Source organism: Typopeltis vanoorti, chromosome 10, assembly GCF_054136105.1.
Source record: "Typopeltis vanoorti isolate ZY-2024b chromosome 10, IOZ_Tvanoo_1.0, whole genome shotgun sequence".
Taxonomy (NCBI): Eukaryota; Metazoa; Arthropoda; class Arachnida; order Uropygi; family Thelyphonidae; genus Typopeltis; species Typopeltis vanoorti.
Window position 1 is genome coordinate 62,558,073 of NC_143558.1, and position 21,342 is coordinate 62,579,414.

Sequence of the window (21,342 nt, forward strand, 5' to 3'; positions counted from 1 at the left end):
ATCCAATTGGAAAAATGTCACCCTTCATTATCCATAAGGGTTTGAAAGGGCTGGCAGGATCTCAAAAAAATGTAAAGAAACTTCATTCAGAAGATATCCTTATTGAAGCAGTTACAGTAGCATAGTTAGAAAAATAACTCCATGTAACTATAAATTAAAAATACTAAGAACTTGTATACTTGGTTTAATCCTTTGTCCAAGTGTACGCAAACAAGTTTGCACCTGAACTATTTTCAGGATCAGGGCAACTCGTATAAATAAGCTAATGACTTCACATCACTTGACTTAGTATCCCATAATGCAAAGCACATCTCCTTGCAGACATGTATACTGCTATGCATTATGCAAAGGGTCACTTACCAGACCAGTTTTGACCTTTATTGAGGTGTCATCAGTGAGTGCCAGACCCAGAGGTGATATACTGCTATGCATTATTGGAAGGGTCGCTAACCAGACCAGTTTCAACCTTTACTGAGGTCTCATCAGTGGGAGCCCGACCCAGAGGTGATGCAAAGGTTGAAGTAATGCAGAAGTCATATTTTTCTTATACAAGTAGCGAAAAGGTGTCACACCTTATTATTAAATAATCTGGATTAGAGAAAGTTGTTGGAAGTTTTTCCACTTGGTTATATTATAAATTAAATATACCAAGAAATTATGTACAGTTATACCCCGATTTACTAACGCGAATCCAGAGTTACGTAGTTTCTTATATGTACATATTCCTGTCCCGCTTCACGCCTCGCCACTAGTTGTATCTTTCAGACACCGGCTGCATTCGCCAGTGTCGCACATGCTGTGAACAAACACTGACGTGTTTCGTGCGGTCTCCATTCATACATGATTTTTATAGTCTACAAACCTTGCAATTGTTTAATGTTATGTTCTTGATAAAAATTTTATCACATAAAAATAATAATGTTATCCAAAAGAAGCAAGTCTGATTCTTCTACAGCTAGCAAAAAAAGAAAAACATTGACTTTGGAAACAAAACTCAACATTATTAAGGATTTTGAAGGCGGAATGAAAATTTGTGAGCTAGCAAAGAAGTTCGATCTACAGGAATCCACAGTAAGAACAATCATAAAAGAAAGGTTTACAGATTTTGGAGGACATAGATTCTAACGAGGAACGAATTGTAGCCACAAGGCAAGGAATAAAAAAATTATTAGCTTGCTATGAAGAAATTTTGCGTGACAAGAAAAAGACATTATGCCGTCAGATGAATCTATTAGATTTTATGAAGACATCGAAATAACTTTCTTTATTTTATGTATGAAAAACTACAATTATGATTATATTTCTTAAAAAATATAGGTGTGTTTGTAAATCTTTGGTCCCAATTGTATGTTTGTATATGTAAATTACATACAAAATTATACCCTGAGTTACGCGAATTCAACTTGCGTGCTTTTTGTTGGTCTCACCTACCGCGTAACTTCGGGGTTTTACTGTATTTTGATAATTGGAATTTTTGTTATCTTTAACAAACCAAAACTACCAACATCTGTCAAAACAGGATATCTCAGCTCTCTAGTATGGCTCTATATCCCAAACCCCTTATGGTGCCTTAAATATAAGAAATATAGTCATTCTCATACTGCCTATCATATCCTAGTCATTTGTGCCCAATATGGTAGTAAAGGACATGAAAATAAAAACTGTACGAGCAAAACAAAATAGTCTTACTGTGAGGGAAACCACCTAGCATACTCTCAAGCATGCCAAAGGTGGAAGGACAAAAAGGAGATACAAAAGTTAAAAACAGAGCAATGCATCACATACTAAGAAGTGACGAAGTTTATGAATGTTCCTTCAGAAAAGGTTACATGCTGACCAACTAAGGAGTACCCTGAGTTCAATGGAATGAGATTGGCTGCTGGATGGAAAGAATATTGATAGTGCATGAACTATTTTTAAACAATACTTTAATGAATGCTATCAATACTGTACAAATCCAGAAGATAATCGTAATATAACAATATGAACTGTATAATTCCAGAAGAATCCTAGTACGTCAGGACTTTAGCAGAGTTTATTGTAGTTTTTTTTTTAAATTAAAAAATTTTTTTTTTATCACTAGAGGGCAGGCTAAGAAAAAGATTAGTTAACAATGTAGATGTAATTTACATGTATAGAGTGCAACAGCATGTAGCTTGGTTCTTATACACATGTATCCTTCTGATTATGACCTCAATACAGGGGTCAAAACGTCGTTATTATTTTATTATTAATCAGTAAAATAATCTTTTCAACCCGTGTGTTTTGTGTCCCTAAATTCATAAATATGAATGCTGATCACCATGTAACCTTAAAAGAGTCATCATAATCCATGGAGATATGACCCACAAGCAGTACAGCCTCTACGGTAAGCTAAATATACGTACTTCCATGTTAATTAATTGACTAGCCGTTTTGAAACGATGTAGAGACAGCAACTTAATACCCAACTGCGTTAAACTAAAGAAGAAATTTACATCAGCTAAAGCACTCCATATCTATGCCAGGCTAGAAAAGGCATGTTAAGAGAACCGAGGCACAAAAGAACTTAGCTTTTACCCAAGCCAAAGTGTTGCAACTAAAATATGAGCTATCCAGTTACGTTAATTCAGAAATTTGGGATATTCTGGACAAGATCACAGACGACTCGGCCAAGCATCTATTACTCAAAAACAAAGAACAATTAATAACAAAGTTTCAAACATTAAAACTACAGGAAAACACAAGACAATTACGACACCATAACGAAAGGAGCAGCCAATCACCCACAAACGCAGTTAGGAGTAACCAACCACCATCAGACCACTGTCTGGTTATCAACCAATCAGATTACAACCTCACCCAAGGTGAACTCTCTACTAGAGAAAGGTTTAAATTGCGCCATTGCTCAGGTCAGTAAATAAACTAGATATAATCTATCATATTGAGAGAGGTTTAAGATCCCTCCCCACCAATTTATCTGACAAAATATGGATGGAAACTGCCTGTTTACTAAATTCAACCAAAAAATTAAGCAGCAACCTAAACAAAGCTGATAAACTGGCCCTCAAATCCCTAAAAAATAACTGTGAATTATTATCACAAAAGCAGATAAAGGGAATGCCACTGTTGTTTTAAATCAGACAACCTACATAGAAAAAATGAACCATTTGGTATCGGACGACACCAAATGGTAAATTACAACCCCATGCAACGCAACAAAAAGAAAACTACTGAACTACTTAAATCAGTTAACACGTGGCCGGAAGAAACAATTAAAAACATAATACCGCAGTATGCCCGCGTGCCCAGAATTTATGGCCTGCCAAAAGTACACAAAACAGAAACACCATTACGCTCAATTGTTGAAGGAATCGACAGCCCGAATTACCACTTAGCCAAAAAAATTAGCGGTCACACTGAAGGAATTGGTTGGTCATTCCCCTTCCTACGTAAAAAAAATACACAACATTTCATAAACAAAATTAAAAACATTACACTCAACGACCAAGATCTATTAGTCAGCTTTGACATAACTTCCCTTTTCACCGATGTCCCAATCAATGATACTAACTTGCTCTTACAGAACATATTTCCAGGACTTTAGCAGAGTTTATTGTAGTTTTTTTTAATCACTAGAGAGCAGGCTGAGAAAAATGATTAGTTAACAACGTAGATGTAATTTACCTGTATAGAGTGCAGCAGCATGTAGCTTGGTTCTTATACACATGTATCCTTCTGATGATGACCTCAATACAGGGGTCGAAATGTCAAGTTATTATTTTATTATTAATCAGTAAAATAATCTTTTCAACACGTGTGTTTTGTGTCCCTAAATTCATAAATATGAATGCTGATCACCGTGTAACCTTAAAAGAAAAAATACTTAAATGATGCAATATCAGAATGTGTCCCGAGAGTTCGAAGAATAAATAGAGTAGGAGTCAAATGGACGTATAATCTTATTAAACAAGAGATTCGTAAGAAAAGGATGATATGGAAGGAATATCGTTTGCATAAGGATGACGTCCGTTATAAACGTTATAAGCAGCAGGCTAGAATAGTCAACTGCTGTACAGAAAGCAAAGTCTGAGTATGAAAACAAACAGGTTCTGCTAAAGACAACCCACAAGAATTCTATCAATATGCTGCAAATAAAAGAAAGAAGGAATATGAAAGAATAACTCTTCTAAATCCAGTTGGCATGAGGGTTACAGATGCAGAAGAGGTTCAGTTAATGAGTGCCCATTTTGTTAAAAGCTATCAACCTGGTGAATGCATCATTGAGCTCACTTTACCTCTTCACTAGATGAAGAAATGCAGGTGTGTGAAGCCGAGGTATTAGAGCTGTTGCACAAATTGAATAAGAATTCAGCAATAGGGACTGATGGAATATCAGCACATGTTCTAAAAGAGTGTTCAGCTGAACTGGCCATTCATTTGACCAGGATGTTTAATATGAGTCTCAGAACAGGGAAGATTCTGCAGGAATGGAAGGAATGGATGGTAATACCATTGCACAAGGGTGGTGCAAAGACTGATGTATCCAACTAGTATCTCAGGAGTGGTGGTGAAGATTTTAAAAAAATTGGTTAGGGCCTTCATTCAGAAATGGGTTGACAGTGAATCTCTACTTTGCAATGAACAACATGAGTTTACGAAGGGCTGATCATGTTTTTAGCAACTTGCTCACATTCTATAACAATGTTACCATTGAACTAGACAAGGGGGAATGGATACACCATGATACTTTGGGATTTTGCTAAGGCTTTTGACAGAATACAGCATTGTAGACTGTTGCATAAATTGGAGAAAATGGGTTTGGGTTATACAATATTAGCATGAATAAGAGGATGGCTGACTGACAGATATCAGAAAGTGGTATATGGGAGACCTGATTCTGCAAGTTTTAAGGTAACAAGTGGTGTACCACAAGGATCAGTGCTTGGTCCACTGTTATTCAATCTGTACATTAATGATATTGGGAAGGATATGACAAGCGACATACAGCTATTTGCTAATGATGCAAAGATAGATAGGATAATCAGGAATGCTGCTGATATGCAGTCTTTGCAGAATGCTTTGGATAGGCTGGAATTGTGGGAATGGGAAAACAGGTATCAGTTCAATGTCAGTAAAAAAGTCATTCACTTCTGCATGATTAGATATCCAATGTTGCATTATATTGGTGGGATTAGCTAGAAGAAACTGATGAGGCTAGGGATCTTGGAGTGTCAATAGATAGGAAGTTGAAGTTCAGGGCCATGTGGCAAAGATTGCAAATACAACTCAAAAGATAATTGCATTGCTGAAACGAACGTTCACTGTAAAGATTAGGATTTTATTTTGCCTCTTTACAAGGCTTTAAGACCTCGCTTGGACTATTGTACACAGGTCGGGTTCTCCTGGTTTCCGTTGTGATTCTAATATATTGGAGAGAGTACAGAGGAGAGTGTTTAAAATGATATCAGGATCGTGGAATACTGATTATGAAGACATTGAGAATTTGTAGACTGCAGACACTAGCAAACAGGGGTGATATGATTGAAACTTACAACTTCTAAAAGGGTCATACAGGATTTCAATTGATGGAATTTTTCAATATATGGAGGGTGGGGAAAGGATGAGAGGGCATCCTTGGAAGCTGAGAATGAAGGGTGTGAGGGCTAGATTTTTCTCTCAGAGAGTGGTGCGTGATTGGAATGGATTACCTTTGGATGTTGTGAGTGCAAGCAATGTGAATGAATTCAACAATATGTATGACAGCTGGTATGTGTGTGTGTGCTGTGTGGCCTCCCTTAATGAGTCTGACTCCCTGGAGGTCTCTCATAATAATAATAATAATAATAATACTACTAGGAGGCAAAGAGGCAGTAGCAACATCTGCTAAACTCTCTTACACTGAGAAGCCAACTGTAAAGAAAGTTTCAGTAAAGACATTGACAAGAATATTGATCCCATTTTCTCACAACTACAACATCGCTGAAAGATGGGATTTGCTCGTTATCTCCTTTGACTGAATGAAAGAGAGAAATTATGGACTCGCTCCTAAACATATGCCAAAAAGGGTCCCACTGCATAAAAATCCTCTCATTAAAAAAAAATATTGGAACGTGTGCCACAGAGGATCAAAAATATGCCTCCTGACCCTATTTTAGGTGGCCCATCAACAGACAGCATGGATTTCCCCCCCCCCTCCCCTCCCAGTAAGATAAACAATCAATATATACTGAGTGCCCTAGAAAGAATCTAATTTTTATGTCTTAGATATTTTTCTAGAAGAAGAAACAATGAATTCTGGCCTGCCCACAATTTAAAAAAAAAAAAAAAAAAAAAAAAAAAAAAAAAAAAAAAAAAAAAAAAAACACTAATGAAAACAAAATTGGTCATCATTATGATTAAGAAGCCAGATGATACCACCAAAAAGAAATAATGGAAACATTTCTACAATGGAAGTTCGTGAATTCTAACAAAACATAATGACATCAAGGCTCTTTTGCAAAAGTATATACCATTTTTTAAATTTTGGGCAGCCCGGTATCCATCATGCCGGCCTGGTTGGCCGAATGGTTAACATATCCACTTTCCAGCCAAAAGGCTGTGGGTTCGAATTCTACCGTGGGCATGATGGAATTGTTTTTGTGAGAATACTAGTGGTGGTGGATGGTAGATGCGAATGTGTAGATGATAGATTGAGTAGTGGAGACAGAGAATTGTAGAGTAGTTGCCCTCCCTTGATGAGCCCTTGGACTCTTTGGAGGTGTCATGTAATAATAATAAAACAAGTGATAATCCATCCTTCCATAATGTTACCATTATTCACAGGAAGGGACAGGGGATGGAGCCGACCATGGAGGAGTTGCCATCCTTATGGGCAACCATATACCCCTTTCCAACAAATTCAAATCGTGGAAACAGTTGCTGCAAGTCTCTTGGTTGGAAATATAATAACGGTATGCTACATCTACCTCCCTACTGCCCCAAATTTTTCTCAGGATAACCTTGATGATATCATAGCAGTTACCATCCCCCTTTACTTTTAATGGGGGATTTAGACGAACATAATGTTCTGTGGGGTAGTGCCCAAACAAACATCAGAGGAAGTTTTTGAGAATATGCTCATAAACAACAATCTCTCCCTTTTAAACAAAGGAAGCAACACCTTCCATATGCCTACCCGAACAACCTAACAGATAGTTAAGTTGACTGCCATCAACTTAACTATCTGTTCACCCTCCTTTTTCCTGCTGTTTAAGCTGGAAACTGACCACAACCTATTTGAGAGTGATCACCTTCCCATGATAACCACTTTTCAAAATGGGCAACCATGTACTACATCACAGATATCATGGTGGAAAATTGGGTTTGCTGAATGGTCCACCTTTTCATCATTAGCAGTTTTTGATTCTACAACAGTTCAGTTCATCTCCTATCAGTGATGCAGTGTAGCATGTAAAAGTGTATTACAGCAGTAGCCATAACTGCAATTCCTAACATATAGTTGGGCAGTAGGTGTCCTCACGCAATGAGCCTCTGGACTCCTTGGAGGTGTCACGAATAATAATAATAATAATAACAATAACATCACAGTGGAAAATCGAGCATGCTGACTGTCCCATCTTTTCCTCATTAGCAGTTTTTGATTCTTCAACAGTCAGTTCATATCAGTGATGCAATGTGTAGCATGTAAAAGTGTATTACAGCAGCAGTCATAATTGCAATTCCTAAAACATCTAGATGGATTCCACATTTTTTACTAAGCTGTGGTGGAGTGATGATTGCACAGCAGCCAGAGAAGCCTAGAAGAAATCTTGGGGTATTTTCTGCAGATACCTCACAACCACAAACCTGATTGCTTTCAAACAATCTTGAGCCTAAGCAAGACACATCAGATATCAAAGCCAAAAGTAATCCTGGATCCAATTTACTTCTATATCAAGATCCACCAATAGCAAATAAGTGTGGCAAAATATCTGGAAAATGAAAAACAGATATACCGCCCCACTGGCTCTCTATCCTCTAAACACAATGGTTGCACAGTTGCTGATCTTACGGTGATTGCTGACACACTCTGGGAGACTTTCGCAAAAACATCAAGAATGTCTTCTTATCCCTCTGAGTTCTTTGCTCAAAAAAGCAAAGCAGAAAACTACAAATCTGCTTTTCTTTGACTTATAATTAAATATAATTACCTTTCCAAAAAGACCATTTACCAAAGAAGAAATGAAAGCTGCTTTGCTTAAATGTCATCCAACTGTTGTTGGACTAGATAATATCCATTATGAGATGGATATTATCTAGTAGTAAAACATCTCTCAACATCAGCCATTGATCAACTGTTGCACTTTTACAACAGAATTTTCTGTGAAAGCATATTTCTCCCTTTTTTCTGTATTTCTGGATACCTGGCAAAATACTATTATAATTACCTTTCCTAAGCCACAGAAGGATCCAGAATTTCCATATAACTATTATCCAATTGCTTTGAACAGCTACTTGTGTAAGATTCTGGAAATAATAATTAACTATCACCTTTTATGGTTTTTGGAGAGAAACAACTTTTTTTCCAAGAAAGCAATCTGGCTTCCGAAACTATCATTCTATCACTGATCATCTTGTTCGGCTGAAGGCATCCATTAGAAATGCTTTCCTAAAATGTGATCGTCTATTATCATTTTTTATATATATATATATTTTTTTTGTTCTTAGAGGGGGAATCTCCTTTTTATCAAAATGTTCTTATCTGACCAAATCTTCCAAGTCTGAGTGGGAACTGCCCCTATAACTAAGAAGAAGGAGCCACCACATGGTTCTGTGTTAAGCATCATGTTTTTTTGCAATCCAATTCAACTTGATAACAGAACAACTTCCTCCAACAGTAAGTAATGTCTTGCATGTGGATGACTTTACCATCTTCTAACATGATCTTCATTCTGACCTTGACCTCCGATTAAGACAATCTGATCCAAGTTACATTGGAATCAGATTGTCTTAGTCTTAATGGCATAAAAGGTGGTTCAATTTTGCTTCAACATAGAGACTAGGAGGAAGAAGTGACATGCTAAATGCTCTAGTTGCAATTCTGAGAGTTTGATGGTGAATAGGGTATAGCTATTGCAGCTTACTCTTCCTGGCAGAAGCATAGACTTAGGACTTGTAGTCAATTTTTAATCTCATCTTTGCTTCATTTATACAGGGTACTGATGAGATCAAAAAATTGACTATGAGTCCCAAGTCTGATTCTACCAGGAAGAGTATGCTGCAATGGCTATATCCTGTTCATCATCAAACTCTCAGAATTGCAACTAGAGCATTTTGCATGTCATTTCCACCTAGTCTGTATATTGAAGCAAAATTGAAACACCTTTTATGCCTTTACTTTACATATAGATGTCTTTGTATACATAACAAAAAAAAATCCCTTCCAGAGCACCTCACATATCCAACTATCTTTTGACTACAATGAGAGAATCTCTACAGCACTTGACAGACTGCCATAAACCCTTTGGTTTGTGATAAAAGCTTTTCTTCAAGCTCATACGTCACCAAACTCGCTTCCACCATGGCAATCATACATGCCAGCTTTTTTTTTCAACAGGCTACCAAAATTTTCCAGAGCTGAATACTTTGATTTTGTGCTTGTTTACACAGATATCTCAAAATCAGAGGACCAAGTGGGATCTTCTGCCCTTTCCAGACAACATTATATTTGCACAAATCCCACTAATGTAACAACTTTACAGCAGAGCTGTATGAAATAATTCACACTAAAATACGTCAGATTCTACTGCTGCCAAAGGCATAATATATTCAGACTCACAAAGTACTCTTCAGGCAATAAGAAATCTAGACCTATAGCAACATCCAGTGCTCTCTTGAATTCAACACTCCTTTTTCAGCTATAGAAGCTACACTTTGATGTATGCTTCTGTTAGATTCCAAGCTGTGTGTTGGGATTAAGGGAAACAAGGCTGCAGATACTGCAATGAGGTCAGCTCATTTCTCAGACATCCACAATCTGCCTGTATCATACACAGATTTTTGACAAAAACTTCTATCCCAGTGGCAGCTATCTTGGAACAGAGAGAGTAATAATAAAGTCTACCAAATTAAACCTGAAATAAAATTATGGCAGTCTAGCTTGTGCAGGTTTGAACAGAGGAAGTTGTTCTTGCTGGGCTCTGCATAAGACAGTCATTCAACCCACCTCTTCCTTCTGAGAAGTGATGATATGCCCATGTTTGAGCTTTGTGGCTTTGGATTATTCATCACTCATTTTAGTTGACTGCCTTCATTTTGCTAATGATTGCTGTCATTATTTTAGTCACTTTTATAATCTCTCTGAGCCCTACACACATTATGCAAATGTTATGACTCATCGAATGTCAACTTAGTTTTTTTTTACAGAGTGTTAATCTTTACCTCCTTATATAAAGTATATACTTTTCAGTTTAAGTTGTCGTAAATGTTTTTAAAAAAAACCTCAGATGTAATTTCTTCAAACAAGGAGTGTTTCTCTTGAGAAAGAAAATGCCTGTCAAGCATGCCTAAAATTCTGTTAGTTGATGAGATTAAGGACAAAAATCTTTATATTTCCATGCTCTAATAATTTTTGTCTAATTATCTGTTGCAAATTTACAAAAGTTTTTTTTAAGTTCTTTGACTCTGTGTGCTGTGTATGTGTGTGTATATATATGACACACAGCAATATATATATATATATACACATATATGACACACAGCAATATATATATATATATGACACACAGCAATATACAGGGTGTTCGGGATAAATTTGACAGTTTCGTAAGGAAAAAGAAAATCTTCTTTGTATCTATTAAATTTAATGAATTGACAAAAAAACATTACAGGCAGAGTTAATTACAATACTATCAACAAGATTTACTCAAAATAACCACCATTAGCATCGATCACAGCTTCAATTCTGCTTCGGAACCTCGAACAAGCTGATGCTACAGTCTCCCTGGGAAGGGCCGCAAAAACTGTTTTAATTTTATCCATTAACTGGGCTTTTGTATTACTGGAAGTGCGATTGGTGTCTTTTTCAACTGCGCCCCATACAAAATAATCCATGGGGTTAAGGTCTGGGGAGTTTGGAGGCCAAACATTTGGACTGGTGAAGTCGTAGAAATTTTCAGACAACCATTTTTGACTTTTCCCAGAGGTGTGGCAAGGGGCCGAATCCTGCTGCCATACATACGGCCTACCATTGGCTACCCTTGTTATCCAGGGCTTGACTACAGTTAGCAACTCCACGAACAAAGCCCGAATTCCAATGCCAGGGTTCTTCAACACCTGTTCCTGCAGATTTGCGAGGAATTCTGCTGTACGAACGCAATCAGATCGTCTGCTAGGGATCTTTCTTCTTGCTACATCCTCGTAGTCACCATTGCAAGTCTCTAGTTCATGCCTGATTGTTTTTACTGTATTCAGGGAGCATTGGGCAGCAGTCGTAATATCCTTATTTTGATGGCGGGCACGAATCATCATGATACAAGTTATTCTCTTCCATGATTCAGGTGGGTTCCAGCTATCCATCCTTTCTGACATCTTGTATATGAATGAAGAAGGGTCCAAACTTTTACAATCTCTGTCTGTGCGGTTAGCTTAGTGGAAGGAGTATAGGTTCGATTCCCGCCGGTGATGTGAGGAGCTGAAGGATCTTCTTCAGCCATAGTCAAGTTAACCAGTTTTGGGCATGGACGGTAGGGTTTTTTCCCCAGTTTATCCTGGGGTTTTTTCGTCTGGCAAAGCAGGCAAACTGGCCTTCAGAACTCAACACTACGGACATAGGATACACCGGGATGTAGGGCTTGACCACCTTATCCTGTGAACGGTTTGAGGTACGATCATTAATAAACTCTCGACACCGTAAAGTAAAAGAGGGAAAGGATGATGAGAGATTACAATCTCTGAATTGAGAGAAGCCTTGGAGAGACTAGATGTAAATAAATCATGTGGGCCAGATAACATATGGAATTATGATCAAGCATCTTCCTTCCCTAGCCCTAGATTGGCTACTTCACTTATACGACAATAGCATAAAACAAAGAAAAGCTCCAAAAAGACTGGAAAACAGCCATAATCATACCAGTTTTAAAGCCTAACAAACCTCAAACCAACCAGCAAGTTATCACCCAATTTCTCTGACTTCAATTCCAAGCAAATTGATGGAAAAAATGATACACCAAAAATTGATGAAACAGGACTAATAACCCTCAGAAGTGGAAAACCCACTTATCTATCTCTCTCATTCTTATGGTACAAAAGATGCCCTAGATATTACTGCTGCTCCAGATCTTCGTGACAAAACTATTTGGTCTGTTCTGGAACCAGTAGGAAGCAACCATACCCTAATATTAATTAATTGTCAGTAAAATAACTAAAAGAAATGAATAATTTAACATCTTAAAAATTGGAAGCTCTCCAGAAACCAGAATCAAGTACAATAAGACAAATGTTGAAATAATTAAACACAAATACTACAAAGAAATAAGTGGCAAGAATTCTGCCACAACTTGAATTCAAACACTTCAGATACCAAACTTTGGAAATTGACTTCTAATCTACAAAGAGACTTACCAAAGGCAAGCACGAGACTAACACGCTAAAAGACCCGGATGGGAATATCAAAATTAAAGACGGGGAGATTGCAAATACTTTGGCTTTCATCATCAAATTCCTGCCATGTACCCTCAAGGGGTGTACAGGATATGACAGTACTACATGAAAAAATTACATCATTACTAACTTCCTATCTACAATTTTCCTCCAAATCAGTCTGTTACTTGTCAAGACTCCAACATTATCAGATCTTATATTTCTATTGTCTAAGGCACTTTGTACCGTATCAATCCACCTATATCTTGGTCTTCCTCTGGGTCGTTTTCCTGCCAACCTGGCAGAGAACACTTGTTTTGCTAATCTTTCCTCTCCCATTCTATTTAAGTGACCATACCATCTGAGATTAGCTCTGCTAACGCATTCCTGGATGCTGACAATGTCAAGTTCTTTCCTAATATCCTCATTTTTAATATGATATTGCCATTGATGCCATCTGTTCACGCCTCTAATCTTTCTCAGGACTCTCATATCTGCGGTCTCTAGTCTTTGGTCAAGTGTTTTACTTCTGACCCAGCTCTCAGATCCATAAGTTAAAATTGGTTTGAACACAGTCTTGTATACAGCTAATTTAGTGTTCCGACTAATTTCTTTCTTATTCCATATGAATTTATTCAATTGACTTACCATGATACCAGCTTTGCTGATTCTGTTGTCTATTTCTATATTTAGTTTACCATCTTCAGTAAAAATTATGCCTAAGTAGCTGAAATGTTTTACTTGTTCCACAGGTTCTCCATTCACAACACAGTTGACATTTTCAATGATTCTGCCTATTTTCATTGTCTTTGTAGTGCTGACCTTCATACCATATCTATTACAACAGCTATTCAATTTAGTCAGAGAATCTTGCAGACTTGTAGCGGATTTATTTAGAAGTATAACATCATCCGCATAAAGCAAAGAGCTGACATTAACATCTCCAATTTTGATATCAGGTTTAATACCACATTCCTTCATAATGTGATCCATATAGATAATGAATAACAGAGGGGATAATGTACATCCTTGTCTCACACCAGATTTAACATTAAACCATCTTCCTGTACTTCCTTCAATTCTAACTGCTGACTCACAACTCAAATAAAGACTAAGTATTGCTTGATATAATGCCCCATTGACACCATATAACTGCAGCGTATTGAATAGCTTCTCTCTTGGCACCTTGTCATATGCCTTTTCCAAATCGACAAAACTTAAATACAGATCTTTGTTATATTCCCATGCTTTCTCGACTATTTGTCGTAAAGTGAAGATCTGATCCTGACAGCCTCTATTTGGCCTGAATCCAGCTTGTTCTTCACCAAGCTTTTCTTCCACAATTCTTCTCAACCGTTTCTCAAGTATACTTGCATAGATCTTGCCAGGAACACTCAGTAGGGAAATACCTCTGTAATTCTCACATTCAGTTTTATTTCACTTTTTATATATGGGTACTATGAGAGCTCTACTCCAATCATCGGGAATTCGTCCCTCTGTCCAGGCTTTCTGAACTATGCAGTGCAGCCACTGTAAGACTCTTATACCACCATACTTCAGCATTTCTGGTCGAATATCATCTACTCCTGCTGCCTTTCCACATTTCAAGCCTTTGATGGCTTTTTCTACTTCAAGTATGGATATGTATTCCTGACTGCATGCCTGGTCAGTGTTTTTTATCACTGTGCTGTCATCACTGCTTGTTTCATTTAGCAGTTTTTCAAAGTAATTACTCCATACTTCAAGGATATCTTTTTCTCCTGTTTTCATTTCACCTTTATCATCTCTAATTCCTTTTACAGCACTCTTTCCTCCATTCCTAAGCTTCTTCAACAATCTCCAGAATATTTTGCCACCTTCTTGATATTTATTTTCTATATTCTTGCCAAAGTCCTCCCATGACTTTTGTTTAGCTAGTTTTACACACTGTTTAGCTTTCTTACATTTGTCTCTGTATTCTGTAAGAGTAAAAGCTGACTTATTTGCCAGGAACTTTTGATATGCTTTCTTCTTTTCCTTCACTGCCTCTTTAACTTCCTGTGTCCACCAGGGAGTTCTGATTTTTTTATCCTTACAGACAACCTCACCACATGCCTCTGGCAGTCAATGTTTTCTTCAGAGTTTGCCACTGAATCTCCAAGGTTTGATTCCTGTTCTCAAACTCTTTCATTTTCTTTTCAATAATATTTCTGTATTTTAGTCTACAGTTTACATCTGAGAGCTGCTCAACTTTTATTCGCTTTAAAACTTTCTTACATGTTATTCTTTTCAATATGAAATTCAATTTTATCCTGCTCAAGACTAAATAGTGATCACTTCCAATTTCAAATCCTCTGTACACTCTGGTGTCCTGCACCAGGGAGAAAACATCACTATCAACAATAACATAGTCAATGAGACTTTTCTTATTCCTAGCCTCTTCTCTCCATGTGAATTTGTGCACATTTTTATGTTGGAACATGGTGTTAGTAATAACCAGTCCATGTCCTGAGCAGAAATCCAACAGATATTTGCCATTATTATTAGCTTTGCTCTTTTCTCAAAATTTTCCCAAAATATTTTTGTATGTCTCACAATCATTTCCTACTCTACTATTTAGATCCCCAACAAGGACCAACTTTTCCTTTTTCATTGTTTCAGTTGCTTTTTCTAAAGCCTCAAAAAATTCCTCCACTTCTACCTTAGTAGAACCTTCTGTAGGACCATAGGCACAAATAAGTCTTATTGTCCAGTTCCCCATTCTCATATTTGCCCACATTACTCTACTTGAGACTGACTGCCATTCAAGAAGATTAGCCTCGTATTTTGTGTTGAATACTATGGCTACTCCTTCTTTTCCTTGATTGTTATTGCCTGAATATAACATTTTGTATTTATTGCTCAGAAAGATCTCACCAGTTTTGGTCTTTTTTGTTTCAGTCACCCCTATTATGTCGATCTGGTACTTATCTAATTCCTCAGCTAGCTCCATTTCTTTGCCATTCAGGCTTCTTACGTTGGGGTTTGTTTTCAGATTTGTTCCAGTAGCTGACTTTTCGCTGTTCGCCATGGTTCCCTGGCGAAAACAACGGGGGCCTTGTTTAACCGGGCGACGCCCCAGCCGGCATGAAATTTTGTCATGTTGTACCATCATTTTTTATTTTGGTTTAACCATTTTATTTATATGTGGCTAATTTATATGTGGGGGAATCAATGCCATCCACTATGGGACATAATGGCACATTTTGTTTATGTATTTTTGGGATACATAACATTTAAGATACATTATGTAACATTTGGGATAAATATCCCAAATAACATTTGGGATACATTTAAATACATAAACAAAATGTGCCATTACATCCCATAGTGGATGGCATTGATTCCCCCCTCATATAAATTAGCCAAACATTTAGCCAAAATGCTCACACACTAAATTGGCAACACACCATCACATAAAATAACTCAGCCTACTTTAAAGCCAGTATAGAAAACCTCTCACTCCAATGACATAATGGTCAGTTTTGACGTCTCCTCCCTATTCACTAATGTCCCACTCAAAGTAACCCTAGAGCTCATCCAGGCCACGTTTCCTCTGGATATCTCAGCCCTATTTCAGTTCACAATGAACTCGGCTATTTCGTTTTGGCAAGGAAAATTCTACAAACAGAGGGGGACATCCATGGGTTCACCACTATCCCCACCCTTGGCCAATTTCTTTATGGAGATCTTTGAAGAGAAAGCCTTAAACTCCGCCCCATAAAAACCCACTATTTGGCTTTGATACATGGATGATGTGTTCGCTATTTGGCCACATGGCTCAGATACACTCCACTCCTTCTTAACACTTAAACACCCAACATCCCCAGAATCCAGTTCACCTTAGAAAAAGAGGAAAATTACACCCTCCCCTTCCTAGACACCTTAATCACTCGCCAGCTTGATGGATCTTTGGTTTTCTCTTTTTACAGAAAACCTACCCATACTGGCAGATACATTCACCAGCAATCCCACCCACCCCCTCACAACAATATGGGGTGATAAAAACACTATATAATAGGGCAAAATTAATGTGCTCAGATGACAAGGCCCTAACCACTGAACTAAACCACATCCTCAACACTTTCTTAGCCAATGGCTATAACCCCCAAAAAATACTAAAACCAGTAAACCACAACCTCCCATCCACAATAAAGATTACATCAAATCTATCACCATCCCCTACATCCAGGGCACCTCTGAGAAAATAACCAATATCCTCAAAAAATATGACCTTACTTCTTGTTACAGACCATATTAAAAGTTGGCATCCCTTATCTGCTCTACCAAAGACCAACCACTTTCCTTAGACCTACCTGGTGTATACCAGGTCTCTTGCAGCTGCAAATTGTCCTACTTTGGCCAGACAGGCAGGACAGCAAATATCAGGATTTCAGAACACAAAGACTACATCCGGTTTCACCAGTACAGCCACTCTGGGCTGGCAGACCATGCCCTAGATACCTACCATAGAATTCGTTGGAAGAAAACTAAAATAATACACAGCAGCAAGTTTAAGTACGAAAGATTATTCAAGGAATCATCAGCAGCTCTAAAAAACGTTCGAAACCTCAACAAATTTGGGTGCGTGAAACTACCCCAAATTTGGGAGGTTTACATTATGAGAACTTCAGCCCAACGGCCAAGACAACCAAATTAGCCCACCAGAAAGCACCATCAGGACTTTAGGAACAATATTAGTTTCTTGCCTTCTTCCTTATTTGCTTTTGTTAGTGCCTGCGTGCACATACCATATTTTTATGTTCCTGAAGATGGCAATGTGACGTCACCGAAATATAGAAGTTATTCATTAAAGTTGCCTTTAATTAATATCCTTTATATGCATTGTTAATTCCGTAAGCTAATTACCAGTTATGTATGACCAACGTCTTGCTACTAGAAAAAAGAATACTTATAGGTATGGGGCCACCTACCTTGTCCTTAAATTACAGTTACAAAATCTAAGAATTACTTGGATTTTGTAACTAATTTTAAGGTCATGAGCACTTAAGTGCCTGTTAGAGCCACTGATGATTGCACTCTCATTTTTTTAATACGAGTAAATTAAATTCGTATCAGACAGAACAGCAGACAACATGTATGCACACGAAAATGCAATGGTTGACTGAAACTCCTTTTTCAATACCAAATGTATCTTATCCATTTGACATAATAAAAAACATAAGCACTTTTCACTGGTTGTTAATAAGTCACGTCGCTGGTTGTTTTTAATTGCTTTTTATGATAGTGTGATTTGTACACATCTTTGAAAATGCAACATTGGCAAATTTTATTTTCAAACCAGAACTTTACCATAACTGAAAACAGAGCAGATTATATTTAAAATTATAAGTATAAACAAATTGAAAAATATTTCATAATATCTGCATCTTTAGAATTATTACAACATAATTTAATTGGAATACTTCTAATATAGGGATGGAAATTAATAACAAATTATTTCGTGACACCTCCAAGTAGTTCAAAGACTCATCAACGGAGTGCGCCTACTGTACAACTCTCCATCTCCACCACTAGTATTTTTTGTCTGTAAATTGTATGTGTCCTGAAGGCCAATTTGTCTGTATGCAGGATGAAAAAAACCTGAGCTTCTAGGATAAAAAAACAAACAACAACAAAAAAAAAAACCTGTTACCTCCATATGAGATTGGCTAACTCACCTTCAGTTGGAAAAAAAACATATAAAGATTCCTCCCATCACGACAAGAATCGAACTTTAGGCTTTTTCCAATTGAAGGGTGTAACACACCATCATTTTTCCAATCATTTTTTTTTTAAAAAAAAAGTGAAGAGTTGCAATTATCAATTGTCCTTAAACAGCCTATATATATATACATATACAAAGGAATTGCAACCAATATCGATGACATTGTGGTGAAACATGGAACTATGTAGTTCTGAAATTTGTAATTCGGTTGTATGAGGCTTGGTTAATTAAGATTCACTGTATATTCAGCTACTAATGTTGTTATTATTACGTGACACCTCCAGGGAGTCCAAGGACTCATCGTGGAAGGGCACAGCACTCTACTTCGCTAAACACATCTCATCCTCTCCACTACTACTTAATTCTCCCCTACGACACTACTACCATCAACGCCCATCCTCACCAACAACAGTATTTTTTGTCTGTAAATTGCATGTGTTCTGAAGGCCGATTTGTCTGTACGCTGGATGAAAAACCTTGAGTTTCCAGGAGAAAAAAACCCTGCTATCACAGTATGAGATTGGCTAACTCACCTTCAACTGAAAAAGCCCATATAAGGATTCCCCTCATCATGACAAGAATCGAACCCAGTTCTTTTCCATTCGAAGGGCACAATGTTCTAGTATTCTTCCAATTGCACCGTGGTGGTAATAAATGTTACAGCAACATCTCCTTAAAATGAGATTGCAAATATACGTTTTGTGTTTTTTAATGAATTGTCAGTTATTTTTAAACTTGATCATTAAAAAAAATTTCATTATAGGTTCAAGGTCTAGGCACAGCTTTTAAAATTTTATTTTCTGGAAGCAAAGGAGCAGATTTTACATTACCTCAGATGAAACGTGGAAGATTTCAGCTAACCAGAGCAGAAATTGTATCTTTGCTGAATGCCTTTGGAAGGTACTGATACTTTTATTCTTCATTACAGGTTTTTTTTTTCTTCAATATATACAGGGTGTTCGGGATAAATTTGACAGTTTCGTAAGGAAAAAGAAAATCTTCTTTGTATCTATTAAATTTAATGAATTGACAAAAAAACATTACAGGCAGAGTTAATTACAATACTATCAACAAGATTTACTCAAAATAACCACCATTAGCATCGATCACAGCTTCAATTCTGCTTCGGAACCTCGAACAAGCTGATGCTACAGTCTCCCTGGGAAGGGCCGCAAAAATTGTTTTAATTTTATCCATTAACTGGGCTTTTGTATTACTGGAAGTGCGATTGGTGTCTTTTTCAACTGCGCCCCATACAAAATAATCCATGGGGTTAAGGTCTGGGGAGTTTGGAGGCCAAACATTTGGACTGGTGAAGTCGTAGAAATTTTCAGACAACCATTTTTGACTTTTCCCAGAGGTGTGGCAAGGGGCCGAATCCTGCTGCCATACATACGGCCTACCATTGGCTACCCTTGTTATCCAGGGCTTGACTACAGTTAGCAACTCCACGAACAAAGCCCGAATTCCAATGCCAGGGTTCTTCAACACCTGTTCCTGCAGATTTGCGAGGAATTCTGCTGTACGAACGCAATCAGATCGTCTGCTAGGGATCTTTCTTCTTGCTACATCCTCGTAGTCACCATTGCAAGTCTCTAGTTCATGCCTGATTGTTTTTACTGTATTCAGGGAGCATTGGGCAGCAGTCGTAATATCCTTATTTTGATGGCGGGCACGAATCATCATGATACAAGTTATTCTCTTCCATGATTCAGGTGGGTTCCAGCTATCCATCCTTTCTGACATCTTGTATATGAATGAAGAAGGGTCCAAACTTTTAAATGAAGAGAAGTGTGTGTTAATACATGTAACTTACGGAAAAATATAATTAATTATAAATATGTCAAATTTATCCCGAACACCCTGTATATATATATATATATATATATATATATATTTCAAAAAATAGATTTAATGACTCCAAGACCGAGATAACATATAAAGATTTTAATGATAAATACTACTAGTTTCGGCATATAGCAGCCTTCTTCAGGTATTTATAAAGGAAAGGAATACTAATAAACATTGAATTATTTAAATAAACAAACTGGAAATTACAGGTACAAATTGCCTCACATAATCGATACATAAAAACGTTGTATTTTTCAAGTTGTTCCAACTGGCGTGCCATTGTTTGTTGCAATTGTGCGTGCAAGTTCACGTGAACGCCAATATTGAATAACTGCAGCATGGCTATCTGGGATGTTATAACTTAAATTATTATTTAAGTGGACCGGGTTCAGTAGGATTTCCCGTGATTCTACGATTTTTCTTTCAAACTCATCTTCACAGCGAAAAATATTTTCTGATCTATTCCAGCATACAGAGTGGCTTTGTTGGTCATCATTAGGATTATTTGAAAAAAGAACATGACTGGATAACGCAGTTGCATGAGATCTTTTGTATGAGATGTCTCTCTTATGCTCTTCTATGCGTTGTTCAATAGATTTGTTAGTTTGACCAAAGTATGGGATATTGCAATCACACCACAATTTATATACTCCAGGGTACTTAAGGTTGTGATGAGTAGGTTTTGGATGGCTGATAGAGAGCGGATTTTTGGAAGTGTGGTGAAGAAGGTCCTGATATTATATTTTTTAAGGACTTTAGCTATTTTCTTAGAGACTGTGCTAATGTATGGAATAGAGATGCTACCTTTAAAATTAATAGTCTCTGTTGTGCACTGCTTAGGAGGGTTCAGAAGAAGTTTCTTAATTGTTTTTTCAGAGTATCCATTTTGTTTAAAAATAAGAGTGAGGTGATTCATTTCTTTTTGTAGTTCATCTTGTTCATTTAAGAGAGAACGTGCTCTGTGTCCTAAGGTAGATATAATTCCAAGTTTTTGTGGTGGAAAATGATGAGAAAGATTATGCAGATATCTATTGGTATGCGTAGGTTTTCTGTACATAGAGATTTTTAATCTTTCAGAGTATCGTGTAAGCATAACATCCAAAAAAAGGTAAAGAGTTATTATTTTCTATATCAGCAGTAAATTT

General features: G+C 37.1%; 1 protein-coding gene across 1 annotated transcript in view; it reads left to right on the plus strand.

Moving 5' to 3' along the window:
* The window catches only part of Ero1L (endoplasmic reticulum oxidoreductin-1-like protein), a 252,075-nt gene that overhangs the window by 224,503 nt on the left and 6,230 nt on the right, over positions 1-21,342 (plus strand). The window contains exon 13 of the mRNA XM_090399137.1: positions 19,110-19,246. Coding sequence (XP_090255263.1) covers positions 19,110-19,246 — 137 coding nt within the window. The remainder of the gene's footprint in view (positions 1-19,109; positions 19,247-21,342) is intronic.